The 26,226-nt window shown below is 34.0% G+C and overlaps 1 protein-coding gene across 2 annotated transcripts in view; it reads left to right on the top strand.

The window, feature by feature from the left end:
• Nucleotides 1-124: 124 nt before the first annotated feature.
• Nucleotides 125-26,226, top strand: part of FANCL (FA complementation group L) — a 76,617-nt gene continuing 50,515 nt past the window's right edge. For both annotated transcript variants that reach the window (XR_004033253.1, XM_030827032.1), the window contains exons 1-5: nucleotides 125-281; nucleotides 9,405-9,463; nucleotides 11,651-11,711; nucleotides 14,747-14,803; nucleotides 19,480-19,580. Coding sequence is in view for 1 of the 2 variants with exons in the window: in XM_030827032.1 (XP_030682892.1) it covers nucleotides 186-281; nucleotides 9,405-9,463; nucleotides 11,651-11,711; nucleotides 14,747-14,803; nucleotides 19,480-19,580 (374 nt within the window). In the remaining variant the exon portion in view is untranslated. The remainder of the gene's footprint in view (nucleotides 282-9,404; nucleotides 9,464-11,650; nucleotides 11,712-14,746; nucleotides 14,804-19,479; nucleotides 19,581-26,226) is intronic.

The raw sequence follows: 26,226 nt of genomic DNA, 5'->3' as shown, positions 1-26,226 counted from the left end.
TCGCCTCTCGCAGAGCGCCACTTGGCCTGGCCTGCGCTTCACCTTCATTTCCGCCCGCGGAATCCTCTAGGATCTTCCCGCCAAGGCTGGGGTTTCCGCTCCGCGGCGTCCGAGCGCAATCGGACTGCGCATGTGCAGGACCCAGCGGGTCTAGAGCTTTTCTGTGTCTCTCCGGACTTCGAGCCATGGCGGTGACGGAAGTGAGCCTGTTGCGCCAGTGCCCGCTGCTTCTGCCCCAGAACCGGTCGAAAACCGTGTATGAGGGATTCATCTCGGCTCAGGTACCCGCCCAGTGGTTGCTCGCTAGCTAAGAGAGCCTCTTGCAGCGTAGCTGCGCGCAGAAGTCTCTGACGGGCTAGGAGGTTAGGGGCCCAGACTTGTGGGGATTAAGAGGGGCGGCGCGTAACGGCTCTTGGGAGACTAAAGGTTTGAGAAGCGCCGCTGTCGCCGCCACCCCGGTGGTCGCCGCGCGGAGTGGGGAGCGAGGAGGCGCGCGGCGTGGAGCGGGGCTGGGGCCACGCCTCCTCTCTCCCTAGCCCTTCCCCGAGTTTGGCTTCCTTCTTCGTTGAGTGTCCCGCAATTGACTGTTTAATTTTTTTTGGTAAATTTTGCCTTAACTCGATTTTAACACCCTCCACCTCCACGAATGTTGATGAGTTCACTCGGGAATCTGGGCTAATTATATTCGTGTTTCCCGTAGAAAGAACATTCGGGAAGAAAACCTTATTTTGGCCCTTTGCCAAGTCGTATGTACCTGTACACCCACAGTTACAATATCTTTTAGAAGCATGACAGCAATGGAATTAATTACCTTTGCTGATTCCAGTGGCCTCTCATATGTAGTTTATTACACATACTAACACATGTGTAGGGTTTTGAAGTTTACAGAGCGCTTTCCAGGTAAATAGCTCACTTAATCCTCAGCCCTTTGAGGCAGAAATTTTTAAAAGAATCATCATTCCCATTTTCTAGTTGAAGAAATCAAGGTATGGGAAACCGGAGACGTTATTTGCTCATGATCGCATCAGAATCCCTTAAACGCAGGCTGTGTGATTTCAGTCCTGGATTTTTTTCTCTCTACATTGCACCAGGATACCTTAGGTTAGGATTTTGAGTGTAGACTTTTCCTTTCTGACCATTACACTCAACCTTGTGCCCCCTTCCCCACCATCGCGCATAGTCTTTGAGTATATGTGGAATTACCATATGACCATCACAGAAAGTAGAGGTTAAAAATTCATTATTCCATATGGAAAAAAGTTAATCCACTTTTCCCTCTCCAATTAGAAGTATTCTTCTTGAATTACCTAGCTGAAAATATGATTCTCTTGTAGACAACATTTAGAAAAGTTGAAAAATTTTAAGTTACATTTTTTTTTTTTACAGGAAGCATGTTATACCTAATTTTAGGCAAAATACTATTATGTATGTCTATATCTGCTAAGGCCTCTTAGAAAACAAGTACAGCCATTAGAATTGAGATTAGATGAAAGTTTCTTTTATGATCATTGCTATAGCTAGAATTCCAGTTTGTACCTGCCTTAGCAGTTTATTTAAATCTTAACCTAAACATTTTACGTGTCTAAAAATATTTTGTATATATTTTAAATTTACAGAAAACTAGCAAGGATATACAGTACAAGTAATTCCAGTATACCCTTTACCTAGATTCACCAGTTTACATTTTCTCCATTTTATTGATCATTGTTAAGTATATGTATGTGGGTGGGCGTGTATACACGTTATTTTCCTGAACGATTTGAGGTTAAATCAGGCATAGTTCCCCTTTATCCCTAAATACTTGAGCATACATTTCATAACAACAAGGACACACTCATACATAACCACAGTACAGTGATTAAAATCAGGATATTTAATGATACACTATTATCTAAGATAGAGTCCATATTTCAAATTTTGTTTATGATACAGTTGTATGTTTTATACCCCCATCCCCTACTATCTGTTGTTAAGATCTCACATTACATTTAGTTGTCACGTCTAACCTGGAACAGTTCTCAGTCTGTTTGTGTTTTTTATAAGCTTGACATTTTTAAAGAGTACAGATTGGCTATTAGGTAGAATGTATCTCAATTTGGGTTTGAATGATATTTCCTCACTATTAAATTCAGATAATGCATTTTTGGCAGGGATACTACAGAAAGATTGTTTTGTCGTTCTCAAGGCTTGTGAGGTTACCTGGTTGGTTCCATTATTAATGACGTTAACTTTGATCACCTGGTTAAGGTATCATCTGCCAGAGTCTTCGTTTGTAATTAATAAGTACTTTTGGGGAGGTACTCTGAGGCATCAAACTTTCACACACGTTCTGTGGTTTTAGCGTCCATTGACTTTTGCTTGAGTCAACTATTACTATCACGGTTGCCAAATGATGATTTTCTAACTCTTGTCATTTCTATATTTATGAAGTGTCAATTCATTTGAAGGAGTAGCATTGCCTGCTTTCTCATTTATTTAATTATATTAGAATGGATGCATGGATTTTTTAAAAATTTATTTAATTATAATCATTATTTATTTTGGTCCTCAAATTGTCCCAGATTTGGCCAGTGAGCAGGTTTTATGTATGTAAGTTTTTAAGGCTTTGCATTTCCTCTCATCACTGTTTTAAAAGTATCCTATAGATGCTGACATGTAGTCTTATCACCACCATTTTTAGAAGCTATATGATGTCAATTTACTATGCACCTTAATAGGTTGTAAAAATTTTCTCGTGGAAGGTCCTTTTTGGTTTTTAATTTTGTTGCTGATTTCTGATTTTTCTTGTATTGTAATTAGACAGTATTGTTTATAAAAAAGTCTCCATGGAACTTACTGGTACTTTTTCCTGTGACCTAATACATAATTAGTTTTAGGTGTTGTCTCTATTGTCAGATTTTCTCTTTCCTTTTGAGCGAGCTTTGGTAGTTTGTGTCTTTCAAGGAATTTGTTAGTTTCATCTAGGTTTCTGATTTTATTGGCTTAAAGTTATTTACAATAATCCATTATTATCCTTTTAATGTCTTTAGGATCTGTAATGATGCTCTCTATGTTGGTTATCTTTTGCTGCTATTTACTTCAAACCTTAGTGGCTTAAAACAAAAACAATTATTGTCTCACTGTTTCTGTGGATTTGAAATTTGCGAACAACTTGGATGGTAGTTCTTGATCAAAATCTGTCATGAACTTGCAATCAAGATATTTGCCAAGACTTTGATGATCTAAAACAGGGTGTCCAATCTTTTGGCTTCCCTGGGTCACACTGGAAGAAGAATTGTCTTGGGCACACATAAAATACACAAATGATAGCTGATAAGCTAAAAAAAAAATCACAAAAAATCCCATAATGTTTTAAGAAAGTTTATTAATTTGTGTTGGGCTGCATTCAAAGCTGTCCTGGGCTGCCAGTTGGTCAAGCTAGAGGTGGAGGATTTGCTTCCAAGATTGCTCATTCACATAGCTATTGGCCATGAGGCCTCAGTTTGTTACTGCTCTTAACAGGAGGCCTTAGTTCCTCACCACATGGATCTTTATAGTGTTGCTTGACTGTTATCACAACATGGCAGCTAGCTTCTCCTGAGTGTGTGATACAACAGAGAGATCAATAAAGATGCGCATTCTCTTTAATCTCTTAGTCTCTGAAGTCACACACTTTTACTTCTGCTTTATTGTGTTATACGCAAGTTTCTTAGTCTATGTTCAAAAGGAGGGAAATAAGGCACCAACTCCTAGAGGTAGGAGTGTCAAATAATTTATGGATATACGTTAAAAATAGCTTTCATCCTCATATCTAATATAGGTAATTTATGTCTCCTTTTTTCCCCCGATACATCTAGCTAGAGGTTTATAAATTTTACTGATTTCTTCAAAGAACCTGCCTTTAATTTCATTAATTTTTTTCTCTCTATTATTTTTATGTTTCTATCTGATAGTTTTCTGATCTTAAGTTTCCTGATTTCTTCAGATGGAAGATTATTGATATGAGATCTTTCTTCTATTCTAGTACAGATATTTAGTGCTTTAAATTTTCTTTTGAATACTGGTTTAGCTATATCACACACATTTTGGTGTGCTGTAGTTTTGTTTTTATTCAGTTCCAAATGCCTTTTAGTTTCTTCTTTGATCTATGGCTCACTTAGAAATATGATTATCTTTCTCAATATTAAGGTTTTTCTAGATATCTTTTTGTTATTGATTTATAATTTAGTTTCATTTTGGTCACAGAATATAACTTGTATGATTTGAATTTTTAAAATATTTATTGAGCCTTAATTTTATGACCAATAATGTAGCCTATCCTGGTGAATATACTGTGTGTACTCTATGAGAATAAATATTCTGTTGCTTTTGGGTAGAGTATTATATAAATGCCAGTTAGGTCAAATTGGTTCAGAGTGCTACCCAGGCCCTTAGTGGGTAGCACTATGCTCACTGACTTTTTTGTCTGCTTTTTCTATCAGTTAGTGAGGGGGGGTGTTGAAATCTCCAACGATCTTTGTTGATTTTTTCAATTTCTATTTAATTTCTGTCAGTTTCGCTTCATATATTTTGAAGTTCTGTTATTATGTGCATAAACTTTTAGAATTGTTAAGCACTCTTTATGAATTGACTCCTTTAGGATTATGAAATGACCTTTTTTATCTTTAGTAATAATGTTTTCTCTGAAATCTGTATTTTCCAATATTAACATATAGATTCCATTTTTCTTTTGATTGATGTTACCATGGTTTATCTTTACCTCTTTATTTTAAGCTTATTTGTGTTTTAATATTTAGTGTGTTTCTTCTGTGCTTTACTTTGTTATGCAATATGATAGTCATTGCCTTTTACTTGGAGGTGCTTCGACTATTTACATTTAACGTGGTTATTCATATGGTTGGATTTAAATATACTCTTGCTGTGTGTTTTCTGTTTGTCTTACATATTTTTAATTCTTTTCCTATTTTTCTGTATTTTATATTATTGGAATCCTTTTTTGTAATTCTGTTTTATCTCCTTTGCCAGTTTATTGGCTGTGTGTTTTTTTTTTTTAACTAGTTGCTTAAAGGGTTTATAATATACATATTAAATCTATCATGGTCTGCCTTAAAGTAATATTAGGCTTCCATTTTTTATGCACTATTGATTTATCAGCTATATAATTTTGTCACTTTTGATACTGTAAAGATATTACTTCACTGTCTTGCACTGTTTCCTACGAGAAATCTCTGCTCTTTTCTTTGTTCCTCTGTAAATAGAATATTTTTTTCCTCTGGCTGCTTTTAAGATTTTTCTTTTTGGTCATTGGTTTCAGTCACTTTGATGTGTGTTGTACCTTGGTGTAGCTTTTTGCATGCTTTTCCTCCGTAAGGTCTGTGGAGCTTCTTGGATCTGTGAGTATATATTTTCATTTTATTTGGAAAAAACATCTGCCACTATTTTTTCTTTCTTTCATTCTTTCTTTTTTTTTTTTTTTTTGTTCCTCCTTTACTGTCCTCTGTGTTGGGGACTCCAAATACATGCATTTAGGTCACTTTAAGTTGTCACAACTCACTCATGGTCTGTTCACTTTTTTTTTCCCTCAATGTCTTTCTCTTTATTTGGGATATGTCTTCAGGTATACTAATACCTTCTTTTGTAAGGTGGAATCTGCTGTTGATACTATCTAGCATATTTTAAAAAAATCTCAAACATTATGTTTTTTGAGGGAGTCTTTATTTACATTTTTCCTGTCTCTAGTACGCTCATGTTTTCCTTTACCTTGAACTTATGAAATATAATTGTTTTAATTTTTTAAATCAGGTTTATCATCTGTGCCATTTTTGTGTCTGTTTCTCTTGATTTTTCTCTTCATTGTGGGTATTGCCTTGCTTCTTTGCAGGAAATATATGTGCTTGGTATATCTTGATTGGATGCTAGACATAATGAATTCTACCTGTTGCATGCTAGATATATTTATTCTCCAAGTATTCTTGAGATTTGTAGTGAGCTACAGTTAAATTACTTGGAAACAGTTTGATCTTTCCAAGTAATTTTAAGCTTTAAGCTTTTAAGCATTGCTAGGTAGACCCAGAGCAGACTTTAGTCTAAGGTAGTTAGTCTCTACAAGTGAAGCAACACCTTCTGAGCACTCTATTTAATGACTCTTATATTACAAGGTTTCCACTCTGGCTGGTTGGAACATGGCTATACCCAGCCTTGTATGAGCTTTGAGATTGTTTTGCAGACTCTGTTCCTGTACATTCCCACCTTTGGGTGTTTTCCTCATATCCATGGAGCAAGCAGTACTCAGCTGAAGATTCCTTGTCAGGAATCCTCTGAAATTTGCTGGAGTTTCTCTGTGTATATTTCTCTACTCTCCATGCATTTCTCTCCTGCTTGGTACTATACCTTGCGAATTGTGCAATTGTTGGCCTCCTCTATCACCTGTTTCTTCTCAAATCAGGGAGAATATTATGCTCTTATTTGTTTGTCCATCCCTATCTTCCAACCTGAAAATACTCCCATCATAGAACCAGACAATTTTAGGCATTTTCACATTTGTTTCCCTTCTTTCAAGGATCACTGTCCTGCACTTCCTATTGTTTAATGTCTGAAAATCATTGTTTCATATGTTTCGTCCAATTTTTAAATAAGGAGGGAAGATAAATCCTGTCTCTTTTACTCCATAATGGCTAGAAGCAGTTCTCTTCAGTTTCTTAACATTTTCTATTTCATTCTTGCTTCATTTTTTAATTTGCTTTAAGAAGTCTGTTTCCAATTATATTCTGTTTTCTATATATTTGATCTTTTACCTAGAGACTCTGGACTTTTTTCTTATTTTGAAAATCTGTTGATTAAGATAAATCTCAGAGTAGATCATTGTGAGTCACTTTTATCATGTGGCCACTTATCCCTTTTGGTATGTGGAACTCCAGGAAATGTACTTGGATTATATTTTTAAATATTTTTTTCTACTATTTTATTTTTCTTTCCAAGATCTCCAATTATATGTACTCTGGACTTTTTTGGGTCTGTGTTCCACTTCAACTCCTTTTCTCTGATGGTCTTTAATTTTTTTCTCATTTAACTTATTTGGCAATTTTCTTGCTTTTTCTTTGCCCTTTATGACATTTGTATTTCATTTTGTTCTTCCTTGGACTCTTTTTAAATTTATTCCTTCACTTTCATATAATTTTGTGTTTTTCTTTATTTTCATTTCACCCTACGTTTATTCAGCTCATTCATTTCTTTTCACTTTTTAAAATATAATTTCTCATTTTAGTTTTAAAATGTCTGAATCTGGATACAAATGCTCACTTATTTCATTTATTATTATAATTTGTTTATGGTTTCTGGGTTTTGTTTGCATGGGGTCTGTTATCCACCTGAAATCTTGTGAGTCTCGTTTTGTTTCTCTGTCTCATAGTAGCTTTGCATTGATGAAGACAGTATCTTTGTATTCATGGACATTTTGGCTGTTTGCAATAGTTTATAAAATTCCTAGTTTAAGAATACCCTCTTCTGTTGGGTATTTTATTTATGCAATTTATTTAATGGATGAAATGTTGGCAAGTGCTGGGTGGGAAGGAGTTGTTTTTTTATTTACTCATATAAGAGCCTAAGTTTCCAACTTTTCTTTTTCCTCCTAATACCCAGTTTCCAAAAGGTGTCTCTACCTATCTTTTCTCCTATCTTCTACCACTAAAGCATTCTTTCCCAGGACTGGCTCCTTGACTTTTGTGTTCACATTAAGTCTTCTCTTTGTAGGTCAGTGTTCTGATTTACCAGAGCTTGTTACTATTTTTTTTTTACACTTAACTTAGTCCTCGCAGTCTCTCTCCCATGCATTTTTTTCCTGACCTTCCTAACACTCTAAGAAGAATGGCTGTGGGAGTCCTAGAGTAGGTTCTATTGGAAAGTGCTTCATATTTTTCTTCCTGTAGGTAATTTGAGGTTTATTATGTACCCTGTCTTCTGGCTGAAAACATGGGATTTTTGTGGTTTTATTTATTCTTAATATGTTAATTGATGTAGCATTTTGGGATGATGTGTGGGGAGATGGAGGTTTAGGCAGCTGTTAGTATTTCTGTTGCCTGGAAGCCTGGAAAATCTGGCTTTTTTTGAGAACAATTAATATTTCTAGATGCTTTAACTAAAAAGCTAATTTTTGACATTTTCTTGAATCAGGAAAGTATCGTGGCATGTGACCTGTTATTTGACCTTTTAAAATGGCTGGGCTTTGCAAATAAGGGACTTTGGAATTTTATTCTTTCAGATAACAGCACAGATTTCTATAGTAGAATAGTTCTTCTGTTTTTCGTGTAAATTAAGAATTCCAAATTGTTCTTACACCTATGTGTGGGATGTCTATAATGTTAGGTTAAAGTTACTACATAATACCTTTTAGTGCTTTAATGAAATAGTGAATTATTGTTACTTGACCTTTTGAAAAGGTCAGTAGTACATTTTGTTTCATTTTTTTAAAGGACATTTAAATGTAATGAAAGTCAGAACTGTAATATTACCATGAAAGTAAAGGTTATGGGGTACATTTAATTGTGTTCCTCTGTTTTTGAAACTGCTTTGAGGGAGACTGTGCTAAAATTCCACATGGTAATTGTTTTTTGAGAATTTTATTACTCTTTTTCATTTTACTCTGTTGGAGTAAAAGATTACATTTCTGTTTGTCTTTTTCTGCTATTTTTGCTCAAATTTCATGTGTATTATCCTATTTAAGTTACAAAGTTTAAACTACTTACCCATTCACTTCTCCAAGAAAGTAAAATGGAATAAATGTCTCAGAGGTTTTTCTTCTCTTAGAAAGACTCTTGAGTAAAATTCTCTTTGTTCAAATGTATAGTTAATATGTTACTGATTTCAAAAAAGTTAGAGGCCCACTAATGGGAGAATTAAATATACTCTGATTTATGAAAGTATTTCACTGATGTCTGTACAGATTGTGTAACTAAATACATTTTCATTTTATTAAAATTTAGAAAGTAAGCTGAAAACAAGACTATGTAATGTTATATATCCTTATTTTATATTGTGATGTTTTTCTTCCATTAAAGCAATTTGAAGGAATTTCTCTTTTCATAAATTTATTTACTAAGAAATAGCACTGAAATTTCTTCTATGGGCCTGTATTAACAATTTTGTAATATTTCTTGTGTTTGTGAGTGACTTTCTCTTTAAAAACAAAGTCTTATCTGAGTGTTTTGACTTCCCAGTAACTACAAAGTTTCCGTAAGACAGTTTTGAGTTATTTTCCCTCAAATGCAATATTCTGTTGCATATATTTTAGCAAGTATAAAGATGTGGATAAAGTTGATACTTTTTAGAAAATAAAGGAAAACATTGTCTTTTCTATGTGATTCTGTTTAACTTCTCAGCATTAAGTGAAAGATACAAATTTGAGTGATCCTTTTCAATATTTTCCACAGGGAAGAGACTTCCACCTTAGAATAGTGTTGCCTGAAGATTTACAACTGAAGAATGCAAGGTGATATGGTGTTTAGTTATAAACGTGCATTTTTGCATTTTGGTGGGACAGGCAGTACATTTGGTATAAATTGATTCTAGTGGCTAGAGTTTTGCCTAAAATGCTTATTAGTCATTTGCCCCAAAAGAAACATTTCTGATTTTTCCAAACCAATGCGGCATTTGTAAATATTTACCTGTTACTAAAGTGCTTTTAAACATTAGTTCTCTCATTTTTAAAAAAAATTTAAAGCAGTAAACAGCAGTTGTGTACACTTCACTAACAAATACTGAACAGGTATATAAAGGGAGAGTACAAAAGGATTAGAAAACTTTTTTTCCAACTTTTGACTGATATTATTAATGTGTATATTCATTATATGAGAAGACTCACATCAGTTCAGTCCTGGCTTAAATTAGGTACCAACATTGAGTGCTGGTAGGTACAACTAGTCAGGATATGAGACTGAAAATTTAGGTACCACCCCAAATCTCAATTCTGCCTCTAAATATTTCTGGAGAAGAATGTAAGAAAAGGAATCCAGGGATATTTATGAGTAGAATTGAGAGGATTTTGTGACCAATAGAAGTGTAGTTAAGAGGGAAAAAGGAATAGAGGATGCTTTTCAAATTCCCGGCTCAGATCACTAAGCTAGAGAAGAGGTCACAGATGGGAAAGTAGAAGCGAGATTGTTTTAAGGCATATTTGGTGTGAAATATCAAGAGGAGCTATTTAGTAGGTAGTAATGTAGTGGTGTGGAAGTAGAGTGTGAGACCTGGAGTGCAGATGTATGTGGAAGTTACAACACATGAAAGATTTGAGACCTTGATTATGAATAGGCTTTTTGGTGCTGTATCTAGGGGGGTAGAAGAGAAAGGCAGTGACAAGACCTTGGGGCATACCAACATTTAAAGGACTGGTCACTAAAGAGGAACTTACAAGGAGACTAAGGATTAACCAGAAAAGAGGAAAATTTGGACAGCAGAGTCTTTCAAGCCAAATAAAGAGAGGCTTAAGCAAGGCATGGTTAGCAATGCTGAGGATTGCAAAGAGATAGGTTAGGTGCAAGTAAGTTTTGTGTGGTGGCAGAAGCCATTTGTGTTGGATTTTGGACTGGATAAGTGGGAGGAAAATATAAAGTATTTTGAAGAAAAAGAGGTGGTTAGAGAATGGTATACATTCAAGAAGGAGTTATGATGTTCTTTAAAGATATATATTTGAGCAAGTTAATTCATTAAGGAGAAAAAACTAGCAGAACATAAATTAAGGATACCACAATAAACAGATAATTGAAGTCGCCAAGTTGGTAGCAAGGGAGAGAAAGCACATTTTGAGCAGGGGTTACCAATGGACATTTGAATGAACTACTCTGCCACTAAGAGAGGAGATAGGGATGGTTATGGGGATTTGAAGACCAAGAATGGAGAGAATTGTGATAGTTTGAAAAGGCCATGTTGGGGAAAACTCAGAGAGGCTTCCTACTTGTAGGTAAGTAAAAGTAATTCCTTAGAAGAGTTACTTAATAGTATCGGGAGCATAGCAGAGGTCAGCCAGTAAGTGGATGAACATTAACTTATCACTCCCTATACAATTAATTAGAAGTATGTATCTTTCTAGCCAGGCTTGGTGGTGGGTGTCTGTAGTCCCAGCTACTTGAGAGGCTGAGACGGGAGGGTTTCTTGAGCCTAGGAGTTCGGGTTGCAGTCAACTATTCTTCTACTGCACTCCAGCCAGCCTGAGTGACAGCGCGAGACTGTCTCTAAAAAATAAAAAATAAAAATAAAATGTATCCTGTTAGTTATATTAATCGGAAATTTGAAGATAATATTGCTACACATGCTTTTTCAAATACATGTTTGATACATTATATTTGATGATATATTGTTATCAAAACGTTGATTTTATTTAACCTGTCTTGGAAAAGAATCTACTTCAGTGGAAAACTTCGCTTCAGATGTGTTAAAGTTAAAAAACATGATGTACTGTTTGCATGTCATTTACTGATTGCAGTTATTTATATTTTGAAATAAAATTAGTACCGACAGTTTGAAGACAAGACTTTGAACAGTGTCAGTGGTAAAAATTTTATTAACTTGTCAAAATTATGTTTGTCATTCTTTTGTATGTGCATGCATGTTTGTGTTAGCATACAAATCAGTTTTTAATTCTGAACAATGAACAAACCATTTTGTCTCATTAAAATTTTAGATTATTATGTAGTTGGCAGCTGAGAACAATACTTAGTGGATACCATCAAATAGTACAACAGGTAAGTCCTTTTTAAAAGGTTTATGTTTTCAGTGAAGATAAGAAATTACTAAATTTATTGTTCTTTAAAGACCTGCTTTGCAGAATGTTGTAACAAACTGGTTTAATAGTTGTTAAGTTTTGTAGGTTTCATCTCTGTGTGTTTTTAAATCTCAGTGTCCTCAGGAGATCTCCAGGCAGCCTTTGTGTTGAAATCGATTTCCACCTTTGAGACTTTAGGTTCTCAAATGCATTCACCCTTATCCATATCCATCACTTCTTGAGTGATTTTTCTTCTGAGACTGAATGGTGGTGATAGGGAAAAAAAATCAGACCCATTTAGAGCTGTGGGATATCTGTGGCAAAAATGGGATTTTAGTCCTAGATTAGCAACAGAAAAGATGTGGTAGAAATAATTTAGGATCATGTGTACTTATATAATGAGGGGAGATAAAGGCTGCTTAGTGTGTTAATAGGCAGGATTAATTTCTTTATTCTTAATGTTTAGGTTCCTCTACCTGAAAATTCCTTTAAAGATTAGAAAAAAAATCAGTTACTGAAGCAAAATAATGACATAATACAATTCTTCTTTTAGAAAAATAGTTGTTAGAATTGCATTTCCTTTTATGCTTTATGCATTTGTGTGTTTTTTTTCCTGATTTTCTATATTTCTGTGTCTTAAAGGCAAGTTATTATCTATGATAACTGACAGTCACAGTCAGTCTCCCATAAAGCATTAAAGATGCAAAGAAGTATAGGAGATAAACTATTTGATTTATAGAATGAAGGTTGTCATCCTGGCAATATAATTACAGAAGTTTTTTTAAGGATATGTTCAAATTATTTCTCTGTTTTCTTTCCATCCCTGTCTCCGTCTCTTTGACTATTTATATTGTACACTAAAATTTAAGAAATGAATCTATTGACATATTGAAATAGCATGGGAAAAATGGTTTATGTAGTCTAATATTAAGATCTATTACTCTGTTTTTCGCCAGCAAGTTATCAAGAGGATTCCTAGAAAAAAATCCCAATTATTTATCTTTCCTTGCCCCCCAATTGGTTAAGTAGAACCCAGTGTTAAAGTCTTCTTTTTATTTTACAGTCCCAGTGAATATTACTATTCTTTTCTTGTATCATTTTTAATTTTAGTAAATATGGGCCAGGGCGTCAACAGACTTTTTCTGTAAAGAACCAGATAATAAATTTTTCTGGCTTAGTAGGCCATAAGATCTCTGTTGCAACTACTCAATTCTGCCTTTATAGCAACCATAGACAAGAGGTAAGTGAATGGGTATGGCTACATGCCAACAAAACTTTGTTTACAAAAACAGTATTGAGCTGGATTTGGCCTCTGGACTTTAGTTTCCAGACCCTGTCATTTATTGATCATCTGCAATAAACTAAGGGGAAAATACAGTGTAGAAGAAGGGATAGTCAAGGATTTGCTCTACATAGACCCACTCAAAGCTATGTTAAGATGTGAATCATGTGTTCATGCATTGTTGAAAACAATATAAAACTTGAGAATATTTTTTTCTGTAGTTATTTTAAGAATGAAGGATTTCTAGGAAATGGAATCATAACTCTTAAATATTTATTCTACTTTAGAGATTATTTCTTTTTTGCCATTTTATTATAACAGGTTTTACTTTAATGAATGACTGTCTCCATTTTGACTAATATGGATTAGTTGTGAGAGGACAAAAATCACAATTATAGGTAGTTTTTAAGGTCAAGGGAAAAATAAAGACCATATTGTTAATTAATAATTGTTAGTTTATTGCTCTAACTGGATTTTAAAAATTATATAGAGTTGCCTGCTTTTTATATTTTATACTCCTCTTCCCACTCACATCACTCGTATACCTCTTCTTTCTCTTTTCTTTTTCTCTTCCTCCTCCTCCTCTTTCTCCTCTTCTTTAAAAAAAGTAATGATGAGGTTGTTAGATTTGCTAGACATGGTAGTGATACAGAAGGGCGGCAGGGAAGTGCTGGGGTAGAGAAGGATGGGTCCCTGGTGAGGGCTACCCCCCCCCCCCCCCGGGCCTGTGCCCACGGACCTAGGTGAGGACAGGCAGTCCTGCCTTCACGCTCGAATGCTGCATTTCCCAAGACCACCCTGGCCTGCCATACCTCCATCTTGTGCCTATAAAAACCCGAGACCCTAGCAGGCACACACACACAGAAGCGGCTGGACGTCTAGAGAAATATCTAAGTGGAGGAACACACAAGTGGCTGGACATCGAGAGCATGTCAAGAGCACACCGATAGGCTCCAGCATGCCGGCAGGCCATTGACCGCCAGAATGACGTGGAGTTTGACCAGGGTGGTTGGAGGAGAGCCTGGGCCGCTGAGCAACCCGACTCCAGGGGAAAACCATCTCCCTTCTGTCTCTCACATCTACTGAGAGCTACTTCCACTTAATAAAACCTTGCACTCATTCTCCAAGCCCACATGTGATCCAAATCTTCCAGCACACCAAGGCAGGAACCACGGGATACAGAAAGTTCTCTGTTCTTGCAATAAGGCAGGGGTCTAATTGAGCTGACTAACACAAGCTGCCTATGGATGGCTAAACTAAAAGAGCACCTTGTAACACACACCCACTGGGCTTTCAGTAGCTGTAAACATTCACCCCTAGACACTGCGGTGGGGTTGGAGCCCCACAGCCTGCCCGTCTGTATGCTCCCCTAGAGGTTTGAGCAGCAGGGCACTGAAGAAGCAAGCCACACTCCCGTTGCATGCCCTGCAGGGGGGACAAGGGATTCAGTAGTAAACAGTGCTCAAGAAACAGAGTAGTGTGAGGTTTTAAGTGACATTCTAACACAGTTTAATATATCTCAGCAAAATAGATTTGAGGACATTAATTACTGTTTCAAAATGAAATTGGTAGGAGTAGTAAGGTTGATGACCAATACTTCATTTCTTACACTTTTCAGATGTAGATATAGCTAATCTTTTTTTCACGTTCACTTGGGCCTACATTTTATTACAGTTTTAGTGGATGGAATATTTATTGTGCAAATGAAATTCATTGGAAATGTTTTGATCTAGAGAATGCAGCACTCTCCTGATCTAATGAGCTTTATGATGGAGTTGAAGATGCTTTTGGTAAGTTTTTTCTGACACTGTTACCATACTGCAAGTCTTGATTTCTTTTCTGTAACTCCTTTAAAAACTGACATTAGAATTTGTCTTCTTCACTCCCAGTCATTTAATGTTTTCTTTTACTGTGTACATAAATATAGATGACGCATTTCTTGAACTGCCTGAGGGACATAACTGTGTGAAGGAACCTCTTTGATTGTATCATAAACTAGGTATTCTTGATGCTAGTGTTGGGCAGGTGGCGAAGAAATAAAATGCACTCCTGGCCTGTCAGCAGAGAGTTTAACATCTAAGGAGAGATTAGGTAGTGCTACTTAAAGATATAATATGATGTGTAAATAATTTTGTATATAGCTACAGATACCTGAAAAACTTATTAGGCTTCATTTTATGTATACTGCTACATATATACTGTTTAATCAATGTTGCATAAAATACTTGATTATTCAGTTTATCCTGTAGATATTTTATTATTTTCTTAAAACCCAAGTTTATTTTATTACCCAAGTTTTCAACATAAACAAAAGAAGAGGGAAGATTATAGTGAATACTGCTGGGCCTGACCAAATTTGAACATTTTGCCAATCTTATTTCCTCTTCTACTTTTATAGAAGAAAGACACCGTAGTATTTTAAAGGAAATTCTGGATATTGTATGTATCCCTCTGTAAATATGTCAGTGTGTATCTCTTTAACAGCTAAGTGCTTTTTATCTGTTTTTAAATATATTATTATAACCTCAACAAAGTTAATAATTTCTTACAGCTGCTTTGTTTGTATTAGTATACAAACAGGGTCCTCACATTATATTTAGTTGATTTGTCTCTTAAGCCTTATATCAGACTTATAAGGTACTTATGTATAACATCATCTCCTCTTTACCTCACCCTTTTTATTCATGCCAGGTATTTGTTGAATAAAACAAATTAGGTGTCCTATAAAATCTTCTACATTCTGGATTTGGCTTGTAAGATATTCATGGTTTATCTTTTAGCATATTCTACTTTCTTTGTAATCTGGCAGTTAGATCTAGAGGCTTCAGCAGATTTGGATTCATTTGTTCTCATGGGATTACTTGGTGCTCTGTATTTATTATATTACATGAGGATGTGCGTGATGTCTGATGGTTCCTTGGTTCCTCTTTTAGTAAATTTAGGATTGATCAATAGGTTTAGGTTTATTCAATATAAAGTTTCCCATCAGACTATCACCTAATGATTTTAGCCTCTAATAACAATCATTGCCTATATCTAACGTTTCATTAGGATTTACAAATGGCAATTTTAAAAATTCCATCATCTGCATTTATTAGTTGAAAATCTTCTGTAGAGAACTTCTCATCAGTTGTTTGGTTAATTTGAGATACAGCTTATACTGGAGAAACTGGATAAGTGCTTGTTTCTTTTCCTTTTAAAACAAACCAATTTTTAGAATAATGAGTTGGTGCCTAGCAACTGTCACAGGGATCTAAAGTGTTTTTTTTTTTTAGGTATCTTTAAGAACTCATAGATTTTTATATATTTAATTAATTTTTTTTATTGTAGTCGTTTTCTTTTTGCTGCTTAAATTGTCCCATTTTTTTGGTTAGCGCAAGCCCCTTCATATTGGCTCTTTTAATATAACCCAAGCTTCTTTGCCTTCTGATACCAGTTGCCCCAGGTTCATTTATTCATTTTATCCCATAACTGTAATCAGCCATTTCTCCAAAGAATCATGATTTCTTTGTGGGAAATAGTATTTGGATGCCTCAATCTGGAAACTTGAGTGTGCATTGCTGTTACTTCTAGGTTTTTTCAGTGGACAAAACTGAGAAAAAATACTTTTTGGAAAGAATATAATTATGAGTTTGTATTGATATTTACAATTCAAATTGGCATTATAGAATTTTTACTTCTTTGCTTGTATCACTTTTACTCTGAAAATGCTGTTTTCTAATGTTAACATTGTAGTATGGTTTTTTGTTATGTTCTACTTGTCATATTTCACTTATGCTTTTCCTGTTTATATGTTTGTTAGTTTATATAAAAATTACAATACTAATATTGCTAACAGTGGAAAGTTTTGATATTTCTTTGTGATTCTTGTTGAGACCGTTTTATTCCTAGCAGCAGCTACTACATGTTGATAACTTAGTTGCTAGATTGTTTTCTGGAGTCCTTTTTTAATGCTAATAAGAACCTTCTAAGGTAGGACTTTGATTAAATGTGTGAGATTAGAATAATAGTTTAAAATTAATTTCTAAAGTTTGAATTTTGATTTATGAGTTTATAAATCCTAATTAATAAGGGTTATCAAACTTGATTACAAATTACATCAAAGGCCTTAATGTAATAACCTTAAAAAGGTAAAGTGAACAAGTGAAGCATATTTGGTTTACATCTCCTTGACATTGGAGAAAAGTTTGAAACATTTATTTTATCTTTTTATTATAATTTTAATAAACAATACAAATACAAGGAGAGACTAAGGGAACCAGAATAAAAGTATAGATATCATGTCCCGTTAATCTCTTCTTATCAAAAATAACTTTATTAAATTGTAAGTCACAGCTCTCTTGGCCACTTAATTTTGAAGAAACACTTATTAGTTTAAAACTAAAATAAAATTTTGAGATCTCTGATTTACAATATCTATTTAGTACATTTATTCAATTTTTGAATAAAAATGAAATCCTGTATTTTAGCTTTCTTCAGAAATTACGGACAAAGTTGGTGATTTTATTGCTCATTTAAGATAGTATACCTAAAGATAAAAGAATTATTAGTGTTAGGCTGTATTGTAAGTAATAGGGTTCCTATACTATAATCACCAATAAATATGTTGAGAGTGATGCTCACATGAAATCAGTAGTTATTGAACTTATTCAGAAAATGTTGTAAATCTTCCATGGAGTTTCCTAGTAATAACTGCATATAGTGGGAGTTCAGTATATATTTAATAAGTGAACAATTACCTATATTTTAAAATAATCCTAAGTGGTAGGTTATTTTATTTCTATTTTGGAGCTGAGCCACTGAAGCCTAAGGCCTCAAAATGGGAATTGTTAAAGTCAGGATTTAAAACTTCTCTTTGTGAAGCCTTTCCGCTATGTACCTTTGCCTCTTTTCTATGAAGAATGTGTTGCTTCACTGCTTTTGCCTTTTTAGCTGTTACGGTTCTAGAGTAGGAGTAACTTATCTGATGCAGAATAGAAGGTGGAGTGTGTAAATGTCATAAACCTAGGATTGAAAAGTGTTTTTACTATTATCCAGGTTTATTTTTACCTTCAATTTTTGTGGATAGCAATAATTAATATTTCAGAATAAAAACATTTCGAAAGAAGTACTATACTATATTAACGCATTTTATTTAATAACTAGTAAAGCACAATCTACTAGTATTAGGTTGGTGCACAACCTAAATATGAATTTATTTTGGTGGACCATCAGTCTATTTTTAGGCAACATTAGTTATTTATATTATAAAAAAGGCAGTATATACCTTGTCTTCTAGGAGCTTACCCTCTAATTAAATCCATATTGATATTCTCAGCTGTACGGATCTGCTTTCCCAGTTTTTTTTTTTTTTAATCGTAAAGCAGATTCAGAATGAAATTGAAGTAGTTCCCGTTAATAGTTTTGTTTTTGAAGTGCTGTTTTGTAATAGCTATTCTTTCTAATATGATCTCAATTTAAGAGTATCCTATCCTGGTTAAAAAAAATTGATATATACTTAAAAATAAGATTAAACATATACTTAAAAGAATAAAAATTGCAACATTTTATTAGGATTATATTTGTCAGAAATGTTTATAATTTTCAACTTGTCCCTATCTACTTTCATTATTGTGGCTGATACATTTATTTATTTAATTATTTATTTATTTATTTACTTACTTTTTGTAATACCGTTTGATACTTCAGACCATATGAACGTCTAAGTAATTTGTAGATACATTTATTTTTACTTTCCAAATAAGCTGTCTGTCTAGGTTGGTAACTTCAAAATAATTGGTGATTTTAGCTTCAGCAATTCTAGTGATGTTTATGTATCTTGTAAAAAATTTTAGTTTTGGTTGGGAGAACATAAATATTTTAAAGCCATCATAGATAGGCCTAGCAAGGAACGGGACTGTAATCTAGCCAGATGGACGGCATAATACTGCAACTTACCTGGTTGAAGAATAGTACAGAGTGTAAGTCAGTGAAAGAAATTAGCATGTAGATATTTGTTTTGATAATGAGTTTGTTTGTTAGGGTGTGGTTCATAATGGTATACAAATATGTCAGTTTAGGTAATGAACTTAGAGTTCAGGCCTTTCTTTAGAGGTACTTTTTAAAAAATGTATATATCAAACATCATATTCATGGGAATAGAGAGATAGTGAAGCCTTGAGGATGAATTTAATAAAAAGTTTTTTTTAATCTCCGATAGGCATAATAGTCCAGGAGAATATTAAAATCTTAAGTTATTTTCATGGCATAAAAATTGACATTTTGCATGACCTTCAGTGCAGTCCTTTAACTTTTTCTTGTCTCTTTTTCATGAGCAGGGGAATGAGTCAGCCAGATTTTCTATTAAAAAAAGAAGGGCACTTTTATTAGACACTAAGAAGATAATGAAATTATCTTTTGCAATCAGGTATTAACAGTTCATTGTCTTGCATTCCTCAGCCAATTCAGGTTTTCTTCTTTTAAACAGGAAGTTGCCTTAAAGAATAGACACGAGCTATATGCACTACCTCCTCCTCCCCAGTTCTACTCAAGCCTTATTGAAGAGATAGGAACTCTTGGTTGGGATAAGTATGTCTGTTTTAAAATATGTTTTAAATGCCTTTGTTTTATACATTTTTACTTAATATATTTCTAGTTTTAGCAATTTATTCCTGATTTTAGTCAGTTTCATTGTAACTAGAGTAAAATGCTAAATATAATTTGGAAAAAATGACATTTTTATGTACACAGTAAGATGTTACCGTAATAGATACTTTCACTGAACATACAACTGTATTCTAAATTTTCCATGTTTGAAGACTAATGCTTAGACACATGAAAGAGACTGGAAAAATTGCAGTATTTCTGGAATAATTGTAGTTATTTTTGGTTAATATACAATTTGGCATGTCTAAATTTGCATATATGTAACATTATAAGTGCTTTTGTAATTTGAGTAGTAAATTTTAGCAACTAGGGTTTGTAAGAATCATCTAGCTTTCTTTGAAAAAAAAAGATTTTTTTTTTTTAAACTGATGCATAAGGAAACTTAAGTTCAGTAGACGTGTATGCAAGTTGTTAAAACTTAATCCACATACCACCTGGAAAAAGTATGTGATGATTTGTTTGCTATTCAGTTTATGAATTTAGCTTCCTTCTTAGTGTGGATACTTTGAAACATTACATTTATTATTAGGTGTATTATAACCTTTCTACTTTGAGCTAAAGCAGCAGTAAAGATATGCCAATTTTTAGTTCTTATCACTTCTTATTTTTTTTTTGAGACGGAGTCTCACTCTGTCGCCCAGGCTGATTGCAAGCCCCGCCTCCTGAGTTCACGCCATTCTCCTGCCTCAGCCTCCCGAGTAGCTGGGACTACAGATGCCCGCCACCATGCCTGGCTAATTTTTAGTATTCGTAGTAGAGATGGGGTTTCACCATGTTAGCCAGGATGGTCTCCATCTCCTGACCTCGTGATCTGCCAGCCTCGGCCTCCCAAAGTGCTGGGATTACAGGTGTGAGCCACCACGCCCGGCAGTTCTTATCACTTCTTAACCATTATCAATAGTATTTTAGTATTCATTTATTATTTCCATTTAGATTGCTCTATTACTAAGATAAATCAAGGGCTAACTTAGATACAATGTGGAAGGAATGTGCAATTTTTCACCACTAAGTTTTTCTTAATATGTTTTAAACATCTTATTATTCATCTGTTTTTTAGCTATTTTCTATGAGTTGGCCTTTTGATAACTAACCTAAAAAGAACCAGGAAATCAAATCGCCATTTAAAAGAGAACAAGGAACATATCTTAAGTGCAGAATATATATCCTTTCATGTATTTTATACCATTACCTGATAACTTAAACATATTTTAGAGTTCCAAATTATTCCCATGTAAATTTGTTTCTAAAGGTGATAAAAATGCACTGTGATTATTACAGAAATAAGAATTATTTTCATTGCCTTTGCCTTCTACTTCCCTTTATATTCCTTAAAAGGCTTTTATTTAGAACAGTTTCTCTTCTTATATATAGATCAATTTTTTCCCTTTTGTTTTAACCACTAAAATTTGACTGAGTGGGCCATACCTCTTTTGGTGCACCTATGTGCAGAGATGGGTTAGCCATTCCTTCGGTCATGACTTTATGTAGACTTAATTTTTTATGAATACTTCTTTACCTTACCGTTTACCTTACCGCCTCCCTGATTAAGAGTCAAAGTGTGTACGATCTGTACTTAAGAGCCAAGTTACTTAAATACTGGTCTTGATAAAAATTACAGCCTCAGATTTCAACTGTTAAAAACTTACTAAAATCACGATTGCATGTAACAGTGTTTCACTGTAGATGGACTGCTTAAAGTCTCTGTAATCTTATTTTATATATTTTCTCAATTTTACCCATCGATATTAGAACCGAACTACTTTATTTTGTTCTCTTGTATAATTGCTCTTGAGGATGCCACTGACTTGGATTAAAGGATGTTGTATGAAATTGTCCTAAGAAATGCAGTAGGGATTTTATGTTTGGATGTCTTCCATTTTATGATAATAGCACTATCTTTATGAGAAGCCGTGAAAGAAGTTTTATTCTGTTTCAGATGCTAGAAAAGTCATGCTTTGCCTGACTATCCAACCTGCCACTTAATGAATAATGTGAACTATGTAATTGACTATGTTCTCTTTGACTTGGCCTCTAGGAAAGTTAGAGTCAAATTTTTGGCACACTTTTTAGAGCCATGCTGGATATAGGATTTATATTTCTGTGTGCTAATCTTATCCTGACTTTTGTTCTCCTGTGATTCTTCTCTTCATATCAAGGGTACATGTTGTCTCTGTGACTCATCACTGTTGATCTTGATCTTGATTACCTGGTTGAGGTAGTATTTGTCAGGTTTCTGCACCATAAAGTTACTGTTTTTTTTCTCTCTCTCCAGACTGCACTCTTTGGAAGTCACTATACGTAGCCTACACTTAAGGAGTGGGCAGTTACGCTCACACCTCCTTTAGGGCAGAGTATTTACACAGATTTAGAATTTTTCTGCTCAGATTTTGTTCTCATTTATTTATTTTTTCAGTCATTTATTTGAAATACTATGGACTCATGGATATTTATTTTATACTTTGGGTTATAATCTATTTTATTTTCTTGCTCAATTTGTTCTAGCTTTGGCCATTGAGAGCTCTTTCAGTTGACTCCTATGTCCTTTTGACAGGCCCCATCATTGTGGATGGATATATATATATATATATATATATATATATATTTTTTTTTTTTTTAGCGTTTCGTTACTTTCTGGCACTGAAAGAAATTTTGTATATTTCCTGCCCTTTCCTGGAATCAGCCATTTTTCCAAGGAGTCCTGGTTGCTTTTATTTGTGAGTGGTATTAGAAACTAGGATGTGGGCACTATGGGTGCTTGTTGCTATTGGTGTGTTGTTGTTTCTAGGCCTTCTTAGCTTAAAAACAGAAAAAAAAAGTGTTTATACTAACTCATATACATACTTGTAAATGTTTTTGTATATAACCATTTATATCTGTATTTAGGTAAACATGATTTTATACTGATGTTTGCAACTCCAGTCCATTACCGTATGTAGTTTTGTAGCCCACTTGCTTGGTATATCTGAAATCTCATACTCCAACAGGGAGAAACCGAGCTCCCATTATCTGTTATCCATTTACTTAATTGTTCAGTTGCAGTATACGTGCAGAGCACTATTAGAATTATTAATCTGTACCTCCATGGGTAACAACTCTATCAACTTTACAGTGCTTATTTTTATAGTTTTTTTTTAACTTTTATAGGCTTCACTCATTTTCACAGTTACTTAGGTTACAACCATTTCCTCCACCCTCTTCAATGTACTTCTTTCCCATATTTGTAACACAGATTGTTTTGTCACATTCTCCATTTCATCCTACGTTCATTTTAAAAAATGATTTTAGGATCTATAGTGATGCTGCCTTTTTCTTTCCAGATGAGTTTTTTGTGCCTTTTTAATTTTTGTTAATCAGTTTTGCAAGAGCCATATCAATTTTTTAAGTTTTTTCAAAGACCCAATTTTTAGCGTTGTGAATTTTCTCTACTGTATATTTTTTTATCATTAATATCTGCTTATTCTGAATTTAATTTTTTTAGATTTGCTTCCTTTGTAATTTATTGAGATGGATATGTAGGTCATTGATTTTTTTTTCCAATTTATCTTACTTTATTATATATTAATTTAAGGCTGTAAATTTGTAAGCAATTTTAGCTAGATCCCGTAAGTTTTGATATTATATTTTTATTACTATCAGTTAAAAATATTAATTTTCGTTGTGATTTGTTTTGACTTATTTAGTGTATCTCTTAATTTTCAAACAACTGGAGATTTTTGGGTTATTGAGTTCCAGTTTAAGTCTACTTTTGTCAGAAATCATCCTTTTAATTATCTCAATACTTTGAAGTTTACTGAGGCTTGCTTTATGACCCAGCACCTTGTCAATTTTGGTACTATTTCCACTTAAAAAGAGTATGTAATCTCTTGTTGGGTACAGTGCTTTACTTTTATTCATTCCTCACATTTATTAATTATGTGTGTCAGATATCCAATATGTTTAATGATTTGTTTTTTTGTCTGCTTGTCCTAAGATTTCTGGAGAGAGCTGTGTTTAAATTCTCCCAATATGATTGTGAATTTTTGGAATTGTTTTTGTTCCCCAAAATTTTGCTTTATGTCTATTTGCAGTCATGTTATTGGGTACATACAGATTTATAATTGCTATATCTTCCTTGTTGGTTTTCTCCTTTATTATTAGGACATGTTTCTTTTCATCTCTAGAAATATTCTTGTCTTAATGTCTACTTTGTTATAACTACACAAGCTAATTAGTTACATATTTTAAAAATTACTCTTTACCATTTTCATCTTTTAAAACAGATTTTAATGCTCTGTTGAAATTCTTCATCTTTTTCTCTATTTTCTTTCATAGTTTTAAAATATTTTTCTTGCTGGCAGCCACTAGAAACTGGAAGAGGCAAGGAATAGATTCTCTCCTAGAGCCTCCAGAGGGAGCACATCTTTGCTGACACCTTGATTTTTGCCCAGTGAACGGATGTGGAACCCCTGGCCTCCAGAACTATGAGAGAATAAATTCTCATTGTTTTAGCCAAATATATATATATTATATGTATGTATTTATATATTTTATATATATTATATATATTTATATATTATATTTATATATATATTTATATATTATATATTTATATATTATAAATTATATATTTATATATTATATATTTATATATTATAAATTATATATTTATATATTATATATTATATGTTTATATATTTTATATATATATAGTGTGTGTGTGTGTGTGTGTGTGTGTGTGTATTTTTTTCTAAGTCCTATATTCTTTGTCTCACTGGTAGACCGTGAATTCCAATTAATTTCTCCTTGTATTATGAGCTTTCTAAATCTTGTTTTTCATTGCCTTTCTGCTTGACTTTTTATCCTCTTATTCCCTACAGTTTAAGGATTTATCAGAAGTTTTGAGGGAATATTGGCAGAATGTTAGGCCAGGTTCTGGGCCTACCTTTCCCCAGATTCTGGCCTTTCAAGTTTGTTATTTTTATCTCTCTATCCTCAAGAGACTGGCAGAAATGCTGCTTTTTTTTGCCACTTAATAGCAGCTCTCTCTCTGGGCTCTTTGCCCAGATCCTTATTCTCTTGCCCTGTGCCAGAATTGATAAATATATTGAGGAAAATGGCTTCAGAATGTTGGCTTACTGCACTTCTGTTACCTCTTCTTTAGGACTTTGGCCCTTCAAGGCCTGGTCAGTTTAGCAATTCTTTGTTGCTTTCAATTTTTTTTCCCCCATTTTCCTTTTATCAGCCTACTTGAGTTGTTCACTGTAGAAGTGTTGGTCTTTAGCAAGCTATTCCATTTATGCCAGAAATAGATGTTACATATAATTTTAAGTGTACTGTATTATGATATTGAGGACTGGTTGGTATTTATTCATGAGATCAGGCTTTATTTATTAAGGCATTAGTCTTGAGTGTGATTTGGGATGGTTGGAGCCTTTTAAATAAAATTAAGCATAACAATAGTGAGGGGAGACAGGGAAGACAAGCAAAAAGTTGAGATGCCCTAGCAGCAGTTCCTGCTGAGGTTATGATTAGTTTTGTGGCATTGATGTCATGGACCTAGTCATTCTTTAGCTATAGATGGATGGAATAAAGAAATATTATTTTGACTTATTTTCAGATGCTTAATGTTAATATTTGTTTTTTAGAGCATAGTTGGAAATGTAGAAAGGGTTTGGCAAGGACGGAGGAAATGTTCTAGTTTTATTTCTGTTGTATTGAGGTAGTGAGTTTGAGGCAGCCTACCTCAGTGGATCTGACATTGTTGAGAGAAGTCCAAGAAGAAAAATCAGTTGAAGCATTAAGGATGTGATACGAGATTTTTGAATCACTCATTTTTTTACCCTGCTAATAATATTTATGGACTTCCTATAATGTAAGGCACTAAAGATACATAAGACAAGACTTAAGATTTCTCATGGGCCAGGTGTGGTGGCTGACACCTGTAATCCCAGTACTTTGGGAGGCTGAGGTGGGGCAGATCACTTGATCTCAGGAGTTTGAGGCCAACCTGGGCAACATGGTGAAACCCCATGTCTACAAAATACAAAAATAAATAAATAAATTAGCTAGGTGTGGTGGTACACACCTAGCTTCTCGGGAGGCTGAGGTGGGAGGATCACTTGAGCCTGGGTAGGTCGAGGCTGCAGGGAGCTGAGATCACACCACTACACTTCAGTCTAGGTGACAGTGAGACCCTGTCAACAAGAACAGCAACAACAGAGATTCGTCATGGAACTTATATCTAGTGGAAGAGTCAGAATTTAGGTAGTTGATCATAGTAATACTGAATTATGACCACAATAAGAAGGGTAGAGTATAATTATAGGATTCTTGAGAGTTATAAGAGAAATAGTCAAGTATATAAAATATTTTATGGAGTAAGTGTTTTGTGAGCTAAATAGAAAGCGTTGTCTTTTGCTTTGTATTATACCCATTGTTCTAATATAGGAGAAAAAGGAACAGATTTCTAACTTTGATAATAGATGAAAGCCAAAAATAAGGATATGAATAGCTCTATCATATGTCACTTATCACAATATAATTGCCTCCTTTTTTCAGTAATATTGTTACATACAGGGATTGTTGTTTA

The sequence above is a fragment of the Nomascus leucogenys genome, chromosome 14, assembly GCF_006542625.1.
Source record: "Nomascus leucogenys isolate Asia chromosome 14, Asia_NLE_v1, whole genome shotgun sequence".
In the NCBI taxonomy this organism is placed as follows: Eukaryota; Metazoa; Chordata; class Mammalia; order Primates; family Hylobatidae; genus Nomascus; species Nomascus leucogenys.
Note: the sequence above shows the minus strand (reverse complement) of the source record. Positions and strands in the feature narration are given on the sequence as shown.